Consider the following 20,628-nt stretch of genomic DNA (forward strand, 5'->3'; position numbering starts at 1 on the left):
GTTAACTGGAACTGTCAGCTAAGTGGTGATGGATAATGATGAGGAGTCAAGAGTTAATTCATTTATATTGTGTGTCATGTGTGTGCGCTTGTAGGTCGGAATGAACTTTTAAACCTGCTTTGTCTTGGTGGAGAGGAGGAGATTCATTCTAGAATCAATGACGTCATATTTTGTATATTCGTGGTTCGTGGTTACATGGCAGCGAGCTCCGAGAATAAATACTATTATCTATTTTTTATAAGACTGGTCTCCGTCTATTTTATGCAAATAAGAATCTTACAAATTCTCATAAAATAGACTAAGTGAATTCAATTAATGAAAACATATTGGAATAATGAAATTATACCAACACTAACCCTCTGTGCTGGCACAAATCTACTACTATCCCTCACCCTTGACCCATCCTCCTCCACTCTCTTCATTACCTCAACATACACCCTTTGCACTATTCGAACTCTGGCCACATCAACCTGCCTCTCTCGCACCTTACACCGCCGATCCGCCGGGAAGATGAGCACCCCTACCATTGACACACAACTTTATCCACCAAAACTATACCTCTGTCCCATGCCCTCCTGCACAATTCCCACATCTTGGAATTTCCTTCCTACACACTGCTGCAACATGACCATGAAACTCTAACAGGATAACTGATATATCCTAACATGACTTTGTCTGGTAGAGGCTCTGACAGGCTTGGGTTACCGGTGGGGATTGTAGTAAAACTCTAAAGGGCTGACAATGATTCCTCTGTTTTACTATGCTCCCCACCGGTTCTACGTCGCACCAAACGGCGGGCATCACAAACACCAGGAATTTTCAACTTAAATCGCTCCACCTCCAAACTTAACGCTACTCCTTTCCATGATGCCCTGTTCCTAAGAGCAAAGCAAGAAACAGATATTGACCCAAGTTACGTAACCCAAGCCTGTTCCCTCTGTTCAGAAGAAACACAAGTCCACTACAGGCTACCTTCACTGATTCAACTGTCCCCAACTCCTTTCTCACCCACCCTGAAACCACAAATAGATCAGCCAAAAGGCAAGGGTCCACTTTCTCCAAAAATGTAACTCCCACTGGTCCAGATTCTTCTTTATCATGTCTGATGCCATTCTTCCTAAACATTCATCTTCCCAATTACACTTGGCTCTTCATCGTTCTCCACGCTCTTGCTGCACCTTCATCCACTACATTGCTTGTAGAGCACGCACTGATGGCGCTCCTCCAAACCCAACTTCTGTTAATTAGCCCACTTAACAAGTCTGGCTATCGCTGACCTCTCCATGCTTCCTTCACCTTACAAACATTTACCACACCGACGACTGACTACATTACCCCAACCATGCTTCTAATATGGAAATAATAATGTCCCATAAATACTTTAATATTTTAAATTATTCAGCATTTTGCTTCGATAGGCTATCAATTTATGACGTGGAAATGTCTCAATGTATTTCTTTTGTCTCAGAGTCAAAGAGTCTCTCTCTCAAACCATCGCACAAACACACCCTTTCTAGGCGGTACAATGCTTAATAGGCTATGCTCTATCTATCCTGAGGGAGTTGCAGTGATCCTCCTAGCTACATTTTCCCCAGCAGATCCGAGCAGATTAGATGTGTTTGTCATTGGAAAGGGTTTCATTTCTATAAAGTAAGTACTGTCTATCAACAGATAACAGTTTAACATATATATTTACGCTTAACAGATGGTTGTTCTAAGAATAAGGAAAGCCCACAAAAGACGTTATGCACTTCTATGTTTGAGCATTGTTGGCTTCATCATGTACCGGTACCTGGGGTAAGTAAGATAATAATACTTATTATTCATTATATGGCATGTTTTATGAGCATGAATTGATAGACTGAAAAAACGTTTTGTCTTCACTTCAATGATTAGCCCTACTCTGAAGTATTGGACTTTCGCACAGTGCCCTTTTCTATCCAGTATGTAAAAAGGATGAATACAACTGTGTGTGGTTTCATGCATATCATTTCTTGATAGTGGATAACACAAAAGTACCTTATTTTATCCATATTATCTATTTACAAGATTGGAGGACTATGTCCCATCTGGAACTTCAGCAAACTTGGGGTCTAAAAATAAAAAAATCTCCAAGCACAAGGCGATGAATTGGAGTAGCCTAGAAAGGAGTGCTACTTATGTGACCTGTATTGTTCAATGTTTATTGACCCAAATCTATGTGACACGGACAATTCTTGCCTAGTACTGCGCCCGGAGGCAGGAGAATGAGCAGGAGAGTAGGTTTGAGTGCCAACTCGTCCCAGTTCACCTTGGAGGGAGAAACATTCCGTATTCTGGGGGGATCCGTCCATTACTTCCGGGTCCCTAGAGCCTACTGGAGAGACCGCCTGATGAAAATGAAGGCTTGTGGCATCAACACCCTCACTACGTAGGTAGCATACAATCACTAAGGCAATCACTACCTTTGACCATCTGAAATGGCATGCTATTCATAGAGCACTACTTTTGACGAGAGTCCTATGGGTCCTATGGGTCCTATGGGTCCTATGGGTCCGAGTAGTGCACTATACTGAATAGGGTTCCAATTTGGTCGTAACTTAAGCATTATCTTTTAATCTCCCTTATTATTTTTGTGTTAACGTGTGTATGTTGAAAGCCTTTGGTTTTGTCAGCCAATGTTGACCATGGTCTTAAATGTTGACACAATAGTTACTAATAAAATAAAATCTAATTTTATTTGTCACACGCTTTGTAAACAACATGTGTAGACTAACAGTGAAATGCTTACTTACGGGTCCTTTTCAAACAATGCATAATTAAAGATAAAAATAAATACATTTGAAATAGTAAACCGAGGAAGTGAATAACGAATAACAATAATGAGTAAAAAAAACTTTGTCTGTACACAGGGAGTACCAGTACCGAGTCGATGTGCAGGGGTACAAGGTTGTTTTTGTAGCTATGAATATATACAGTAGGTAGGGGTAAAGTGACTAGGCAACAGGATAGATAATAGACAGTAACTGCAGTATATGTGGTGAGTGTGAAAGTGTTTGTGTGAGTGTGTGTGTGTAGCATCAGTATGCATGTGTGTGTGTGTGTGTGTGTGTGTTCAGTGTGCCTGTGGCATCAGTATACATGTGTGCGCATGTTATGTGTGTGTGTGTGTTGTAATAGTTCATGACTGGTCATTTGTTGGGCGATAATGAGGAGCATTCTGTTTATCTTGCAGATATGTACCATGGAGCTTACATCAGCCAGAGAGAGGGGTTTTCCACTTTCAAACAGAGTTGGATTTAGAGTAAGGACCCCCTGTTCCTCCTCTTCACCATTTACAGTTGAATGTTTGCAGCTTTCCATTGCTCTATACAAACACAAACAATTGCCTTTCATCTTATTTATCCCCCCTGGCATTAATACTCAAACGACTGAAATGTATTGGCAATTTCATTCTACATCTTTTGGCATCAGGTGTTGTTATTACCCGAGCTGCCATGCTCATGGGAGTGAGTAGCAGATGCACTATCCTGACAACATCCAATGCATCTCCACAACAACAGCGCTTGCTGTGCAATTAATGGCACTGAGGTCAGGTCACATGATTTATCATGTTTCCAGGGGACTTGGGTTCACACCAATTTCATATGTCTATGGTTCACAGAATATTTGCAAATCTGATGCTCAAGTGAAACTTACACTCTAAAATCAGACCTCAGTCCAGAAGTGGACTTATTTTTATATCTGAAAAGTACTGACAATTTTTGGTAAAGAGTGATGTCCCTGTTTTTGCCACTGGTGTTGAGGTGAATTAAGTGGTGTACCTGACTGATTATAACTCTTCGTCGTGCCTTGTTTTCCCAGAGCCTACATTAACTTGGCTGCTGAGGTAGGACTCTGGGTGATCCTGCGTCCAGGGCCATACATTTGCTCTGAGCTCGACCTAGGAGGGCTGCCGAGGTCAGTCAGCTGTCGGTCTATCTATTTGTATGTTTGCCTGTATATCTGTCTGTCTGACCTTCCATTTTTAAACCACTGCATTTGGAGTTTGGTGAAATTGAGGCCAACGGAGCCATCCATTTTGAATAGGAGACTCTGTCCTACACTACTTTACTGTTGAATTGTCTACTCTTAAGAGCCAGGACATTTCTGAGGCAACATTCCTCAGTAAATGTAATAAGGAAGTCGGAGCGTGTAAATGTGTTTTGCACAGAGGCACTTGATCTAGCAACACAAGGTACCATTTTGATTGTAATATGCGACCATGGGGACCAGGGTAAACAACTTATGCTATACCCCAGGGAGGAGTGGATTGGCTGTCTTCTACCTTTCTGTCCTCCTGGGAATATGACTCAACAGTTAATGAACAGTGAGTTTCACTGACTACAACACTCCCAATTCTCTTTCTCCCTGGCAGTTCTAATAATACTTTCCCACTCTCTTTTCTTCCCTCGGTTAAGTTGGCTTCTTCGTGACGAGAGTATGAGGTTGAGGACTACTCACCCAGGATTTGCTGAGGCAGTCAACACGTTCTTTGACAAGCTCATTCCAAAAGTGGTTCCTCTACAGGTCATTACTTGGTTCCTATTCGAATAGAACCTGGCTGTAGCCAAACTAAAGCTATAGCTAGGGAATACATTAGCGGTATAATTGTCCTATATCATTTGAAAATGTTTTTTTTTTTTCAGTTCAAGAAAGGAGGGCCCATCATTGCTGTACAGTTGGAAAATGAATATGGATCATTTGCAATGGATAACACTTACATGCCTTTCATCAAGGAGGTAATCATACACACACACACACACACACACACACACACACACACACACACACACACACACACACACACACACACACACACACACACACACACACACACACACACACACACACACACACACACACACACACACACACACACACACACAATGTAATTACGGTATGTATGGCATTATCCAATGAGGTTTTATAATGTATGGGTCATGTCCAGTATTGGTACTCACTACTGTGTTTCTTCATAGGCTCTACAGTCCAGAGGAATCAATGAGCTCTTACTGACGTCAGATAACCATGAGGGATTAAAGGAAGGGGGTGTGACGGGAGGTACAGTTTATCATTACAGTTGACGCACTTACAGAGTCCTTATTTTACACCGTCCTTGTGTCCACATTCACTGATCAAAGTTCTGCCGTCATTTTACAGTATATTCCTTTCATTCCAACCTATCTTATAGTAATCAGAACAGTGAATCTACAGAAACTAAATCAGGAGGACATCAAGTATTTGAATGCTATTCAGGTACGTCTCATCCACTCCACTTGCTCCTCATCTTCATATTAGAACATTTTCAACAAATGCTTAGCAAAGGTTACTAGGAAGATCAGCAAAGTATTTATACATTGGCCACGTTTTAAAATGACACAAGTCTGTATTGATCATGTGTATGTTGTGGACTGTGTATTTATGCATGGCAGCCCAATAGCCCCATGATGGTGATGGAGTGCTGGACAGGCTGGTTTGATGCATGGGGAGACCTCCACCATGTCCTCGCTCAAGAGGGTAGGGTTGTATTTTTAAGCTTACTTACTTACTTCGGCTTTGTCGTGGTCCCTCCATTTCTCCCTGTCCTGAACCTCTTTCCATGTGTTTACCTTCATCTTTCCAGTATATGAAGGATTCCGCAATGATTTGAAAGTAGTAGTCAGTGAAATGGACTAATATTCCGTTAGCTTATTCTGTAGTTTTTCTGAAGCTGCTATTCATGAACATATTCTTGTGCCTGTCATTTCCACATTAACATGCTTCTCCAAAATGTCAGTTATTAAATTGTTTGATATCTGCGATGAACATGAATGATCTCTTTGTTCGTCAGATATGGTTTCTGCTGTACGGGAGATTCTGAGACGCGGCATGTCCATCAACCTGTACATGTTCCACGGAGGGACTAACTTTGGCTTCATGAGTGGAGCACTGACAAACCCAATCTACAAGGCACTAATCACAAGCTATGGTATCTTATCCAGATATTTATTACAGGTTTTAGCAGCATTCCAATTTACACTAGTGGCAATGTGTTTTGAAGTTTCCTCTCACAAATGAGTTTTGAATTGTATTATTTTGTATTACACATTGCCACCAGTGAGTGGCAGTGTGTACCAACATGTCATAAGAGATCTTCCCTGCCCCGACTGATGATTGATGTTATCCAGATTATGATGCACCTCTGTCCGAATCGGGAGAATACACGCCAAAGTATCACCTTCTCAGGGATCTATTCAGTCAGTACCACAGTAAGTTGATCACTAAACGTAAAAATAATAATTAAATAGCCCGACGTTTGTCAACTTTAAGGGCTGGTTTTCCAGACCAATAGAGAATCCCCATTGAAAATATGTTCAAATCCAGGGTTAGTTTTACTGTAACCTGAGTCTGGAAGATTGTGTGTGACCTCACTGTCTGATGACTCCCTTGTCCTTGTGTGTCGGAGGTGAGAAGCTCCCTGATATGCCAGCCCTGCGTTGGAAGGAGACGTATGAGCCAGCCATCATGTACCAGCACCTCTCTCTGTGGGACGCCTTGACCTTCGCTGAGGAGGTATGCGTGTGCATATATGTGTGTGTGTGTGTGTGTGTGCTGGTCCATGTGTAGGTCAGTCTGTGTGTGTGTGTGGGTCTGTTTGTGCCTCTGTGTGCATTTGTGCGTATGTGTGTATGTACTGTATGCGTGTGTATGCGTATGCATGGGTCAGATCTACACCAAACTTACGCTTCACGACTGTGTGTGTGTGTGTGAGTGTGGCTCTTTATGTCTCTCTAGCCATTTAAATCACCAACCCCAGTCAACATGGAGAATCTCCCAGTGAACAGTGGGAATGGCCAGTCCTATGGCTATACCCTCTATGAGACCATTATAACCAGCGGAGGCTCCCTCAAGTCTGGAGACAATGTACGGGACAGAGCCCTGGTGAGTCTACACATCCTATAGACACGATGTCTTGTTAAAAAATAGAGTTTATGACACAGTTCTATCACATGTTTTTATTAAAATGGTCCTGTTAATGTGGAAATCTGTTATGATTCTCTGATGATAAAGAACCTGGGAAAATACAGTCACGTTTGAAGGCATTTATTTGACAGATATGAAGTTTGTTTTTAGGTGTTTGTGGACAGACACTACATTGGCATTTTCAAGCATCAGAATCTGGAGTTAGCAGTGCCTGATGGAAAGGTACTGCAAGATGAACACGAGGCCTACTGGAAGCTACTTCCAAATAGTACCTACAAGCTTTTCAAACTTTCATAATTGTCAACAACAAAAAGTATGGAGCCAAATAATGATTTAATATTCTAACTACAGGAGAAACGGACATTGAGCTTACTGGTTGAGAACTGTGGACGAGTTCACTATGGGAAAGCTCTAGATAAACAGCGCAAAGGTGCACAACTATATTGCCTATATTATTCTACTGTAGCAGAAACCGATAACAATGTCCTTATTTTCAGCTTTGACTCCTTTTTATTGTCTGTGTTGTATTTTAGGACTCGTAGGTGACATTCTATTGAACAACAGTCCTTTGAGGGACTTCACGATATACAGTCTGGATATGAAAACCAGCTTTATTGATAGGTTTGTATATTTTAATTTTCAACTTGTAGTACTTGTAAACAATCAAGTTCATAAAAAGTCATTTTTATGAGCTTGAGCACTACAGATACCAATCAAGTAAACCCATGTTTGCGTGTGAACATTTCATGGAACACATTTCTGTTGGTGGCCCACTCTTTGATGGTATGCATGTACATATTAAACAGTGTGGCGTTAATATATTTGTGACTATACCTTGAGTAATATCTATTTCAGCCTCAACCAGGCGCCTTGGATGTCCCTTCCACACGTTCCCAGTTTCCCTGGATTCTTCCTGGGAAGAATGTTTACCTACGGCTATCCAAGTGACACCTTCGTCAAGCTACCAGTGAGTAAATACAGTCATATTATACTGTGATACTTTGGCTGTGACACTTGTTATGGTGTGCGTGCTTCTCTCTGATGCTATTGTATGTTTGTTATCGTGGAAGTGGAGCAGGGAAGTCTTGTGATTAAGGGCCTGATTTTCAGACTTAGGAAATGCACAATGAGCTCTTTGGGAGTGTCTCCCTTATGCGGACTGAATATATTGAATTAAACCGCTGAAAAAGATAGATTTCCTCATGGAATTTTCATTCAATGGTGTTTTCAGTACATTTATCTAAACTTTTTTTATAGACTCAATATAATATATTGAGATAACAGTTCAGAATATTAGGGATCAATGAAAGAAAGCCATCTAAACATATGCATATTCAGAGCTTGAAAGGATCTGCAGAAAAGAATGGTAGAAACTCCTCAAATACGGGTGTGCCAAGCTTGTAGCGTCATACCCAAGAAGACTCGAGGCTGTAATCGCTGCCAAAAGTGCTTCAACAAAGTACTGAGTAATGGGTCTAAATACTTACAGTACTAGTCAAAAGTTTGGACACACCTACTCATTCCAGGGGTTTTCTTTATTTGACTATTTTCTACATTGTAGAATAATAGTCAAGACATCAACACTATGAAATAACACATATGGAATCATGTAGTAACCAAAAAATTTGTTAAACAAATCTAAATATATTTTATATTTAAGATTCTTCAAAGTAGTCACCCTTTGCCTTGATGACAGCTTCGCACACTCTTGGCATTCACTCAACCAGCTTCATGAGGTAGTCACCTGGAATGCATTTCAATTAACAGGTGTGGCTTGTTCAAAATTAATTTGTGGAATATCTTTCCTTCTTAATGTGCCTGGAGAGCCAATCAGTTGTGTTGTGACAAGGTAGTGGTGGTATACAGAAGATAGCCCTATTTGGTAAAAGACCATGTCCATATTATGGCAAGAACAGCTCAAATAAGCAAAGAGAAACAACATTTTTTAACTTTAAGACATGAAGGTCAGGAACATTTCAAGATCTTTGACAGTTTCTTCAAGTGCAGTTGCAAAAAAACATCGCTATGATGAAACTGTCTCTCGTGAGGACCGCTACAGGAAAGAAAGACCAAGAGTTACCTCTGCTGCAGAAGATAAGTTCATTAGAGTTACCCCACCTCAGAAATATCAGCCCAAATTAATGCTTCACAGAGTTCAGAGTTCAAGTAACAGACACATCTTAACATCAACTGTTCAAAGACTGCGTGAATCAGGCCTTCATGTTCGAATTTCTGCAAATAAACCACTACTAAAGGATACCAATAATAAGAAGATACTTTCTTTGGCCAAGAAACACGAGCAATGGACATTAGACTGGTGGAAATCTGTCCTTTGGTCTGATTAGTCCAAATTTGAGATTTTTGGTTCCAACCGCCATGTCTTTGTGAGACGCAGAGTAGGTGAACGGATGATCTCCGCATGTGTGGTTCCCATCGTGAACCATGGAGGAGGAGGTGTGATGGTGTGGGGTTGCTTTGCTGGTGACACTGTCAATGATTTATTTAGAATTCAAGGCACACTTCACCAGTATGGCTACCACAGCATTCTGCAGCGATACGCCATTCCATCTGTTTTGCTCTTAGTGGGACTATTATTTGTTTTTCTTCAGGACAATGCCCAAAACACATCTCCAGGCTGTGTAAGGGCTATTTGACCAAGGAGAGTGATGGAGTGCTGCATCAAATGACCTGTCACCCTCCACAATCACCTGACCTCAACTCAATTAACATGGTTTGGGATGAGTTGGACTGCAGGGTGAAGGAAAAGCAGCCAACAAGTGCTCAGCATATGTGGAAACTCCTTCAATACGTTTGGGAAAGCATTCCAGGTAAAGTTGGTTGAGATAATGCCAAGAGTGTGCAAAGCTGTCATCAAGGTAAAGGGTAGCTACTTTGAAGAATATAAAATATATTTTCATTTGTTTAACACATTTTTGGTTTCTACTTGATTATATATGTTATTTCATAGTTTTGATGTCTTCACTATTGTTCTACAACGTATAAAATAGTAAAAAATAAAGAAAACCCTTGGAATGAGTAGGTGTGTCCAAACTTTTGATTGCTATTGTATATAAATGTCATTTTTCATTATTATTATTATTTTAAAACAGTTTTAGCTTTGTAGACTAATGAGGGGGGACAATTTAATCAATGTTAGAATAAGGCTGTAATGCAACAAAATGTTGAAAAAGTCAAGGGGTCTAAAGACTTTCTGAATGCACTGTACATATCATGTTGAAATGTTTGCTTCCATATGACTGGTTTCACATTTGTCTCCAGCGATCATAAGTAAATATCATATCATCAAAAAAAAATGCTATTTGTAATTACAATCCCCTTCTCCAAAGTCAATTACCTAGCTGTTATCAATTTCTACATTATAGCGCATGGAGAATGGTGTTATTTCTATAGCAGATGTTTTTCCACTTGGAACCGACCGCTGCTCGACCTTATTCATGGTTTCCTCATGCGTAAAGGTGGTGAAATTATGAGGGTATTAAACCATGGCAGAATACGGCGTAGCTGTATACTCACCTCCGCCATACATTTCTATGATCTCCACCACAAACCAATAGCTGGCTGTCACACGCGTTTTCTCACACACAAGTTCAAGGTCAAAATACGCGTAAAGATTAAAGTGCATAAAAAGGGAATAAAGTCCCATAGCTCAAATCTGAATTCCTCCTAAGTGAATTGTAAATAGATACATTTTCTAAGAATGAACTAGAAAATCCCTTGAAAAAAATGTATTGATAGTACTTATGTTTGAGGTGGCTTTCAGCAAGCACATTAATTATTTATGAGGCGTAAACTAAAGGGGATGACAGTAAAGTTATGATGTTGATAATTTTGTAATGCCTATAATAACCTTTGCAGGGCTGGGGCAAAGGGGTAGTCTTCATCAATGGTTTGAACCTGGGGCGCCACTGGTATATCGGCCCCCAGCAAACACTCTACCTCCCAGGACCTTTTCTCAACAGTGGAGTAAACCAGGTAGGACTCACTACAAAGCACTTAGTCAGCAACATTATGGTAAAATAAGACATTAAAAGAGATCATACATGCTCTTAGGTTCTTAGTCTTAGATTCACAAAGTTGTGTTTACTTACAGTCTCGTTCAGTTACCCTCATGTGTTTCTTCATCATCTTCATTTTCATCAACATCATAATCATCATCATCATGCAGGTCATTGTGTTTGAAGAGCAGGAAGCTGATTATAAAATCACTTTTGAAGAGACTCCTGATCTGGGCATGGCTGTGGACATTCAGTAACTGCATTCCCAAGCTACTGTACTTTTAATAAACAATAATACTGGATGGATCTTATTTTTTATTTTTCTCTGGGACCCAAAATGCTGTACATTGTATGGGGATAACTCACCATACAATATTGTTCATAATTTTATTGACGTAAATATCATCCAAACTGGATTTGTATTGAATCTAGTAACGAGAACAAAATATCACAGCCTAAAAACAAAGCTATTTTCAACTGGAATCATTGTGTTGGCTAAACAAGTCATCAACGTCTGTATGTGTCATGATGACAAGTATTTTGGTTATAACAAATGGCATGTCATGTTAATGATAGCATTCTGGTGACCCTTGCTTCCAAACAAAATGTTATACCTGTATCATCTGACCACTGATTGATAGACTACAAGAGCTTCAGCAGTTTTATTTTAGTATTCATCATGCATCAAATTGGCAAATATGAGTTAGTGTGCTGTATGTGCCTGGCACTTCAATAATGTATCTTCCCTGAGACCAGGACTGTATAGGACTAATTAATACAAAATTAAACCAATGCTATGATTTTGAACAGAAATTACAATATCAACAAAAATAATAAACCACTTCAAACAAGGAAAGCAAAGAGATGCTGACATACTAAGTACATTTTTATGATCGTATTTACATATAAATATTACAGTGGCAGTTTACAATGCAGAAGTATTCCTTCTGTTTACCTTTGAATATCAAATCAAAGGTCAATAAGTGGTGTTTGGGGTCCAGACTGGTCAGAAAATGACATACTGTATCAAGGGAAGATTATTACTGGCATGTATCCTGTAGTATGTGTTGTGAAATAATAATATTGCATTGACTAGCATTATAACATTTATTTTTAATTTTTTTAATAAAACGTTTTCACTGGCAAACGTCCTCACCTATTTTCTGTTGGAGGTGAAACAGCATTTCACACCAAAATGAACATAGGCAGCAGAGCCTGATCTTATAGTGCTGATACAATCAGTCGTGTTATGTGATCAGTAAACATGTGCAAATGGACAAAAAACAAACAACCAAAAGTCTGTGTGCATGTGCGTCACGCATGTATGTATGTGTGTGTCTGTGCACACGCATTTGTATGTCTGTACACTGTGCGCGCCTATCTGTGTCTGTGTATGAGACGTGTCATAATTAGTGATTTGAGGGAGTGTAGCTGTCTGTGTCTGTTCAGTGTTTTACAGTGGAACGCGGGAAGGGTTCATGTCCTCTCCAGATCATTCTTTCAGTCAATGCTGACTCGAGTCAGACAAGGACCCCTTTATCCAGGTCTGCTCCACACCCCAAGAGTCCGCTCTACGACAAAGGGAGCCCAATCACCAGCAAACAAGGGCCATTCAGGTCCCCTGATTGGTCCGGTTTGGTCCAGTACCTAGTTTTAAGGATGTTGATTGGACAGTTGGTTCGTGTCGGCTGGGTTGACAATGCTTCTTATTGGCCATTGTAAGGAACCACCGACAGTAGTCTGAACCACCGACAGTCTTTTGTCTTAAGCTGCACTCTGGCGACTGGCTAGCTCCTCGTGTACAGCTTCCATCGATGCATCAGTAAAACGCTTAGCTAGATACAGTATCACCATCTTTGAAGCTATGCTTTGATATTATACACCTGTATTGATACGTGGCTATGTGCTGCTTGTAGTAGACAAGGTGGCTGTCTGACTCCCTTTACAGTACTATTACTGTAAATACATGTTAAACTCCAATCCTGCCTGCCTTGTCTTTTGTCAGTCTGTTTGGAATGACAGTCATATTTATTAATAACTCAATGGTGTAAAGTATATGGGCTTAGGAGATTAAGAAAATACATAATTAAGAAGTAATTTCAGAGTTACATTCTCATTAATACCAAACATTGAGAGAATTGTTTAGGCAACTGGTTTTGAAGAGGGGTTCATAGACATTAAACCATAAAAATAGCTTTTTAGTATGGATCACTTGTGAAGTTTTTATTTTATGAAATCATAACATCCCTGTTATACAAATTCAGACAGATTCGGCAAAGCTTTACTCTATGAATAATAAAATAATATTAAATGTTTTAATATAATAATAATAAGCTCACAGAGGCTCAGATAGACAGGTTGGCCCTCAGACATAAGGTTGCAAAATTCCATTTGAAAAACCTGGGAACTTTGGGAAAGGTACATAATCCCAGTCAATGTAAAGCTTTCTTATTACCTGTGTTGGAAGAAGTTTCATATCTCCACGTTGGAGTCGGTAAATCCTTTCTTTCCCTCATTCACCAGAACAGGCTTCTCTGTCCTAGTGTGCCATACAAGTACCTGGTGGGTGGGGGGGTTCAAGTTAAAAAGGTGGAGAAGGTACAGCTGAAAGCATGTTTGTACCAGTTCAAAGATCCACAAATCTTTGCGCACCTTTTTTATCGTGTTTTTGAAGATGTTTGTATTGTTGTAAAGAGCGGAAGTATGATTCACTTGCTAGATTCGCACTGATATTCAAACATGGTCCACATTTGCTGAAGGTATATGGAGTGCAGAACTGTGTGTGCGAGTGTGTGAACACAGGTGAGATGCAAGGGGTCTAAAACACATGGGTTTATGAAACAACATGCATTTTCTAAAGCATTTGATCGGAAGTACATTTCACGAGGCAAAATGTAAAAAATGTTGAGGAATAAAGGCCTTAGCAACTGAAAGCCTATTGAAATCCATACAGTAAGAGCATTATTCTCCTCCATTTACAGTGGAAAAGAACAACTAAAAGACAAGTTTGCTTCAGTGACTTCCTGTGCTGTGCATACCACTATTTGTTATGACCACATTTTCAGAGCACCAAACTAGTTGAAATGAAGTCACTACAACAAGATTATAATGTCAGTGTAATATCAGCTGTAGCAATATACAGTAATTCTTTACCCAAATCCAGATAGCAGATGTTCTGAAAGAGCTGCAAAACCTGGACCCGTACAAATCAGCTGGGCTTGACAATCTGGACCCTCTATTTCTGAAACTATCCGCCGCCATTGTCGCAACCCCTATTACCAGCCTGTTCAACCTCTCTTTCATATCGTCTGAGATCCCCAAGGATTGGAAAGCTGCCGCAGTCATCCCCCTCTTCAAAGGGGCAGACACCCTGGACCCAAACTGTTACAGACCTATATCCATCCTGCCCTGCCTATCTAAGGTCTTCGAAAGCCAAGTCAACAAACAGGTCACTGACCATCTCGAATCCCACCGTACCTTCTCCGCTGTGCAATCTAGTTTCCGAGCCGGTCACGGGTGCACCTCAGCCATGCTCAAGGTACTAAACAATATCTTAACCGCCATCGATAAAAGACAGTACTGTGCAGCCGTCTTCATCGACCTTGCCAAGGCTTTCGACTCTGTCAATCACCATATTCTTATCGGCAGACTCAGTAGCCTCGGTTTTTCGGATGACTGCCTTGCCTGGTTCACCAATTACTTTACAGACAGAGTTCAGTGTGTCAAATCGGAGGGCATGCTGTCCGGTCCTCTAGCAGTCTCTATGGGGGTGCCACAGGGTTCAATTCTCGGTCCGACTCTTTTCTCTGTATATATCAATGATGTTGCTCTTGCTGCAGGCGATTCCCTGATCCACCTCTACGCATACGACACCATTCTATATACTTCCGGCCCGTCCTTGGACACTGTGCTATCTAACCTCCAAACGAGCTTCAATGCCATACAACACTCCTTCCGTGGCCTCCATCTGCTCTTAAACGCTAGTAAAACCAAATGCATGCTTTTCAACCGTTCGCTGCCTGCACCCGTACGCCTGACCAGCATCACCACCCTGGATGGTTCCGACCTTGAATATGTGGACATCTATAAGTACCTAGGTGTCTGGCTAGACTGTAAACTCTCCTTCCAGACTCATATCAAACATCTCCAATCGAAAATCAAATCAAGAGTCGGCTTTCTATTCCGCAACAAAGCCTCCTTCACTCACGCCGTCAAACTTACCCTAGTAAAACTGACTATCCTACCGATCCTCGACTTTGGCGATGTCATCTACAAAATTGCTTCCAACACTCTACTCAGCAAACTGGATGCAGTTTATCACAGTGCCATCCGTTTTGTCACTAAAGCACCTTATACCACCCACCACTGCGACTTGTATGCTCTAGTCGGCTGGCCCTCGCTACATATTCGTCGCCAGACCCACTGGCTCCAGGTCATCTACAAGGCCATGCTCGGTAAAGCTCCGCCTTATCTCAGTTCACTGGTCACGATGGCAACACCCATCCGTAGCACGCGCTCCAGCAGGTGTATCTCACTGATCATCCCTAAAGCCTCATTTGGCCGCCTTTCGTTCCAGTACTCTGCTGCCTGTGACTGGAACGAATTGCAAAAATCGCTGAAGTTGGAGACTTTTATCTCCCTCACCAACTTCAAACATCTGCTATCTGAACCGATCTCTGCAGCTGTACATAGCCCACCCATTTTCACCTACCTCATCCCCATACTGTTTTATTTATTTACTTTCTGCTCTTTTGCACACCAATATCTCTACCTGTACATCCAGTGTTAATCTGCAAAATTGTAATTATTCGCCTACCTCCTCATGCCTTTTGCACACAATGTATATAGACTCCCCCCCTTTTTTTTACTGTGTTATTGACTTGTTAATTGTTTACTCCATGTGTAACTCTGTGTTGTCTGTTCACACTGCTATGCTTTATCTTGGCCAGGTCGCAGTTGCAAATGAGAACTTGTTCTCAACTAGCCTACCTGGTTAAATAAAGGTGAAATAAAATAAAATAAATAAAAATAAATAAAACATTGTCTACTTGTCTTGTAATGGTCAACAGTCATAACACGCCTCTTTAATATAATAACAGTATATGCCATTTAGCAGACACTTTTATCCAGAGAAACTTACAGTAGTGAGTGCATATATTTTCTTATGGGTGGAATCAAACCCACAACCATAGCGTTGCAAGCATCATGCTCTATCAACTGAGCCACACAGAACAACTATCAGTTCCTCACCTTAGTGCAATTAGCAGCCTTGGGCTCCAGGTCATTGAGGGTGACCAGCTCCCGCAGTAAGCTGCTCTCCTGGTATCCTCCCTTGACTCCTCGCAGCTTGAAGTAGGCCTGAGGTTTAAAGAGAATGAGGCGGAGGTTCACCGCAAACCCAGCCATGTCTATGGCAAAGGGTCGGTGGGGGTCAAACACAGTCTTCCATCCATACACCTTGCCCAGGAGGTTGACCTTAGGGGACTCGTAGCGCAGGCCGCCCACAAAGGCTACAGGCCACACCGACACCTTCCTCGTTGAACGCATCTACACAAGATGAAGGAGAGAGAGGGTTGTTCCCATAGAGATTTGTATTCTATATGTAATTATATGGTTGAGTCATTGGTTGGAGAAGGATTACCATGTGATCAATAAGTATTGATTTTCCACATTCATTGGATATTAATTTATTTTATCATGCGCAAATAGGCAGGTGTCAAGTGATGCCTATGTTTTTAGGCTGTGCATTTAGCTAATGGAATACTGTAAGGATTCATGTTCTTTATGTCATTACACAGTTAGTGTGCACTGAAGCCAAAAATGTAGCCTATTTTGGTAACTCAAGAGGAAACAACTCTGTACTGCACAACATCTCTCTCTCCCTGTTCCACTCACCTCCTCAAACAGCTCCAGACTGTAGGTGTTGTCATCATCTGCAAAGTAGACGATACCTGGCTGGCTGTGTCTATTATTGGAGCTGAACGTCTCTCGGAGCCAGTGCAGGGCCAGGTTCCTCTGCATGGTTCCCCGGGGTATCCTGGGGTCCCTCGTGTCCCCACGCAGCTTATAGTTCCTGGGTGTCTCCATGTTGAGGTGAGTGTAGTTCAGGCTTGTTTCCCGGAGAAGCCTGGTGACCAGCGGGGTTCGTCTCGGAGAGTCCTCCACCAGGATCCAGTGCAGGTTAGGCACGTGGAGGAAGGTGTTAGCCAGACGTGTCAGCTCTGCCTTCTGGACCGGCCGGCTGTAGGTTGGGGTGACGACGTGGAGGGTGGGGAGGACATCAGACCAGGGCGGCGGGCGGCTGTAGACGTATTCGGTGTGTACCACCTCCACAATGTCCTTGTTGTTCTCAGAGGAGCAGGGCTTCTTGAGGGTGAAGGTGTTCCGGGAGTCTCGTCGACTCTCATGTCTGTCATCTAGGAGAAGGGAAAGAAAGCTGGTATTGTTGGTATAATAAACTATTATAGACTGTTTAGGAACTGTATGTTTCCAGAAAGATGGCCTTCGTAGAGAGTAAGGCAAGATCTAGTCTTGCAAATAGTTGTACATAGTTATACAGTTGGACTTACCCATATGTTATGGAGTAAATCTTTTGAACAAACGTATCATTCTGAAATCTAATGCCATGCTCTTTTGCGAGACATGTATTCTCCTTGTGATAAATATAATGTACTCATCACTAACTTATAAAGGAATGAAGTAGTTGTCAGACTAATATGAGTTAGTTTAAGGTGTGAACCCGAATAGAGAAATACACTACACGACCTTGTCGAACATTTCATTCCAAAATCCTGGGCATTAATATGCAGTTCCCCCCTTGCTGATATAACAGCATCTACTCTTGGGGAAGGCTTTCCAATAGATGTTGGAACATTTGCTGCGGGATTTGCTTCAAATTCAGCCACAAGCGCACTAGTGAGGTTGGCACTGATTTTGGGCGATTAGGCCTTGTATTGTAACCAAGGACAGATTTGTATGCACTCCCATTCTGTGAGCTTGTGTGGCCTACCACTTCGCGGCTGAGCCGTTGTCACTCCTAGATTTTTCCACTTCACAATAACAGTACTTACAGTTGACCGGGGCAGCTCTAGCAGGGCAGAAATTTGACGAACTGACTTATTGGAAAGGTGGCATCCTATGATGGTGCCATGGTGGGGCTGTTCAGTAAGGCCATTCTATTGCCAGTGTTTGTCTATGGAGATTGCATGGCGGTGTGCTCGATTTTACACACCTGCCAGCAACGGGTGTAGCTGAAATAGTTGAATCCACTCATTTGAAAGGGTGTCCACATACTTTTGTATATATAGTGCAATTCAATTTCGCAGACCATACATGTTGTACTGATAGAGCTCAAATTGATAGTGACCTCATGTCACGGTCTCACAAAATGACAATTTTCCTTCACACACAGGTGAGATTTTCAGCTCATTATGAACAAAAACATATCCCCATTGTCTTAAAAGTCTTGCAATAGAGAATGAAGCATATTCTGATAAAATGTTAAGTGGGGGAAAATGCCCCAAAAAAATCAGCTGTAAAATCAGGGACATGTGTAGACGCTGTTATTTTTAATCATGTCTCTAAAGTGTACTATATAAAGAGGAGCATCCCAAAATAAGAAAAAATAGTTTCCTTTACTAGAGAGACTAACCATGAAACCCCCCTAGGTAAATGCAGGAACGACTTTTACCCTTTCGAGCAGCTAGCAAGGGGTTGATGTCACCCTGATGCCAAACAGTGATGAGTAGCGTCCAAGGCAACACGATCAACACGATGGCCAGAATGTCTCGTCTCTTCGGCATCTCCGAGGTCAAACCTGAGCCACGTCATTACCTGCAACACACAACAGATGGGGAGTGTTATGTGCTTAGTCTCCTTTACACTTTTACAGTTCCCTCTGTAAATATCGTTTTGATATTGGCAACACATTAACAGTCTACTTACAGACATGTTAACATGTCGTTTTCCTCTGTTTTGACATGCAATGATTATTGTTAGCCAATTGACCTGTTAAGGCTAAGAGGTGGGGCTGTAAGCATTGGTTAAACTGCCAGTAACTGCATGATTCATGTGCTCATACTCCATGCAAGCCTCATAACTTGTCATCAGAATATATCAACTCAGCAAAAATGTGTATGTCCTCTCACTGTCAACTGCGTTTATTTTGTGTAAATATTTGTATGAACATTACAAGATTCAACCACCGAGACATAAACTGAACAAGTTCCACAGACATGTGACTAACAGAAATGTAATAATCTGTCACTGAACAAAGGGGGGTCAAAATCAAAAGTAACAGTCAGTATCTGGTGTGGCCACCAGCTGCATTAAGAACTGCAGTGCATCTCCTCCTCGTGGACTGCACCAGCTTTGCCAGTTCTATGAGCCCTCACCCTCCGATCCATCAGGTCCCAGACGTGCTCAATGGGATTGAGACCCGGGCTCTTAACTGGCCATGGCAGACACTGACATTCCTGTCTTGCAGGAAATCGCGCACAAAACGAGCAGTATGGCTGGTGGCATTGTAATTTTTTATTATTATTTTTTTACATTTTTATTTCACCTTTATTTAATCAGGTAGGCCAGTTGAGAACAAGTTCTCATTTACAACTGCGACCTGGCCAAGATAAAGCAAAGCAGTGCGACAAAAAACAACACAATGTTACACGTGGGATAAACAAAAGTACAGTCAATAACACAATAGAAAAATCTAAATACAGTGTGGTCAAATGGCGTAAGGAGGTAAAGCAATAAATAAGCCATAGTAGCGAAGTAATTACAATTGAGCTAATTTAGACTGGAGTGATAGATATGCAGATGATGATGTGCCAGTAGAAATACTGGTGTGCAAAAGAGCAAAAAAAAGTAAATAAAAAAACAATATGGGGATGAGGTAGTCAGTTGGATGGGCTATTTACAGATGGGCTGTGTACAGATGCAGCGATCGATAAGCTGCTCAGATAGCTGATGCTTAAAGTTAGTGAGGGAGATATAAGTCTCCAACTTCAATGATTTTTGCAATTTGTTCCAGTCATTGGCAGCAGAGAACTGTAAGGAAAAGCGGCCAAAGTAGGTGTTGGCTTTGGGGATGACCAGTGAGATATACCTACTGGAGGCGTGCTATGGGTGGGTGTTGTTATGGTGACCAGTGGGCTGAGATAAGGTGGAGCATTACTTAGCAAAGACTTATAGATGACCTGGAGCCCGTGGGTCTGGTGACGAATATGTAGTGAGGGCCAGTCGATGAGAGCATACAGGTCGCAGTGGTGGGTGGTATATGGGGCTTTGGTGACAAAACAGATGGCACTATGATAGAATGCATATAGTTTGCTGAATAGATTGTTGAAGGGTATTTTGTAAATTACATCGCCAAAGTCGAGGATCGGTAGGATAGTCAGTTTTATGGGGGTATGTTTGGCAGCGTGAGTGAAGGAGGCTTTGTTGCGATATAGGAAGCTTATTCTAAATGTAATTTTGGCTTGGAGATGCTTAATATGATTCTGGAAGGAGAGTTAGACACCTACAGTCTAGTCAGACACCTAGGTACAGTGCCTTGCGAAAGTATTCGGCCCCTTGAACTTTGCGACCTTTTGCCACATTTCAGGCTTCAAACATAAAGATATAAAAC

General features: G+C 41.5%; 2 protein-coding genes across 5 annotated transcripts in view; one reads left to right on the forward strand and one right to left on the reverse strand.

Annotated features, from left to right (window-relative positions):
• Nucleotides 1-1,578: 1,578 nt before the first annotated feature.
• On the forward strand, nt 1,579-12,147 carry LOC118389945 (beta-galactosidase-1-like protein 2). Of its 2 annotated transcripts, none has more exons than XR_008147411.1 (19): nt 1,579-1,797; nt 2,225-2,410; nt 3,215-3,283; nt 3,844-3,939; nt 4,440-4,548; nt 4,668-4,760; nt 5,001-5,082; nt 5,213-5,277; nt 5,454-5,538; nt 5,852-5,989; nt 6,189-6,269; nt 6,467-6,573; nt 6,796-6,942; nt 7,135-7,206; nt 7,336-7,414; nt 7,518-7,605; nt 7,840-7,951; nt 9,594-9,812; nt 10,861-10,977. XR_008147411.1 is itself a non-coding variant. In XM_035779965.2 (19 exons), exons 1-19 carry the CDS (start codon nt 1,706-1,708, stop codon nt 11,255-11,257), a joined length of 1,905 nt encoding a protein of 634 aa, XP_035635858.1. In that variant the 5' UTR covers nt 1,581-1,705; the 3' UTR covers nt 11,258-12,147. The 2 variants fall into 2 exon arrangements, 1 of the variants encoding a protein (XP_035635858.1); XM_035779965.2 differs by lacking the exon at nt 9,594-9,812 and adding an exon at nt 11,171-12,147 and having other exon boundaries at nt 1,581-1,797.
• LOC118389946 (galactosylgalactosylxylosylprotein 3-beta-glucuronosyltransferase 1-like) overlaps nt 11,648-20,628 on the reverse strand; it is a 47,497-nt gene continuing 38,516 nt past the window's right edge. For 2 of the 3 annotated variants that reach the window (XM_035779966.2, XM_052529766.1), the window contains 4 exons: nt 18,691-18,833; nt 16,896-17,416; nt 16,251-16,547; nt 11,648-13,559 (listed from right to left, as the gene is read on the reverse strand). In XM_035779966.2, coding sequence (XP_035635859.1) covers nt 13,473-13,559; nt 16,251-16,547; nt 16,896-17,416; nt 18,691-18,802 — 1,017 coding nt within the window. In that variant the 5' untranslated portion in view covers nt 18,803-18,833 and the 3' untranslated portion in view covers nt 11,648-13,472. The remainder of the gene's footprint in view (nt 13,560-16,250; nt 16,548-16,895; nt 17,417-18,690; nt 18,834-20,628) is intronic. The other variant, XM_035779967.2, reaches the window with a different exon arrangement.

This window comes from Oncorhynchus keta, chromosome 11 (genome assembly GCF_023373465.1).
Source record: "Oncorhynchus keta strain PuntledgeMale-10-30-2019 chromosome 11, Oket_V2, whole genome shotgun sequence".
In the NCBI taxonomy this organism is placed as follows: domain Eukaryota; kingdom Metazoa; phylum Chordata; class Actinopteri; order Salmoniformes; family Salmonidae; genus Oncorhynchus; species Oncorhynchus keta.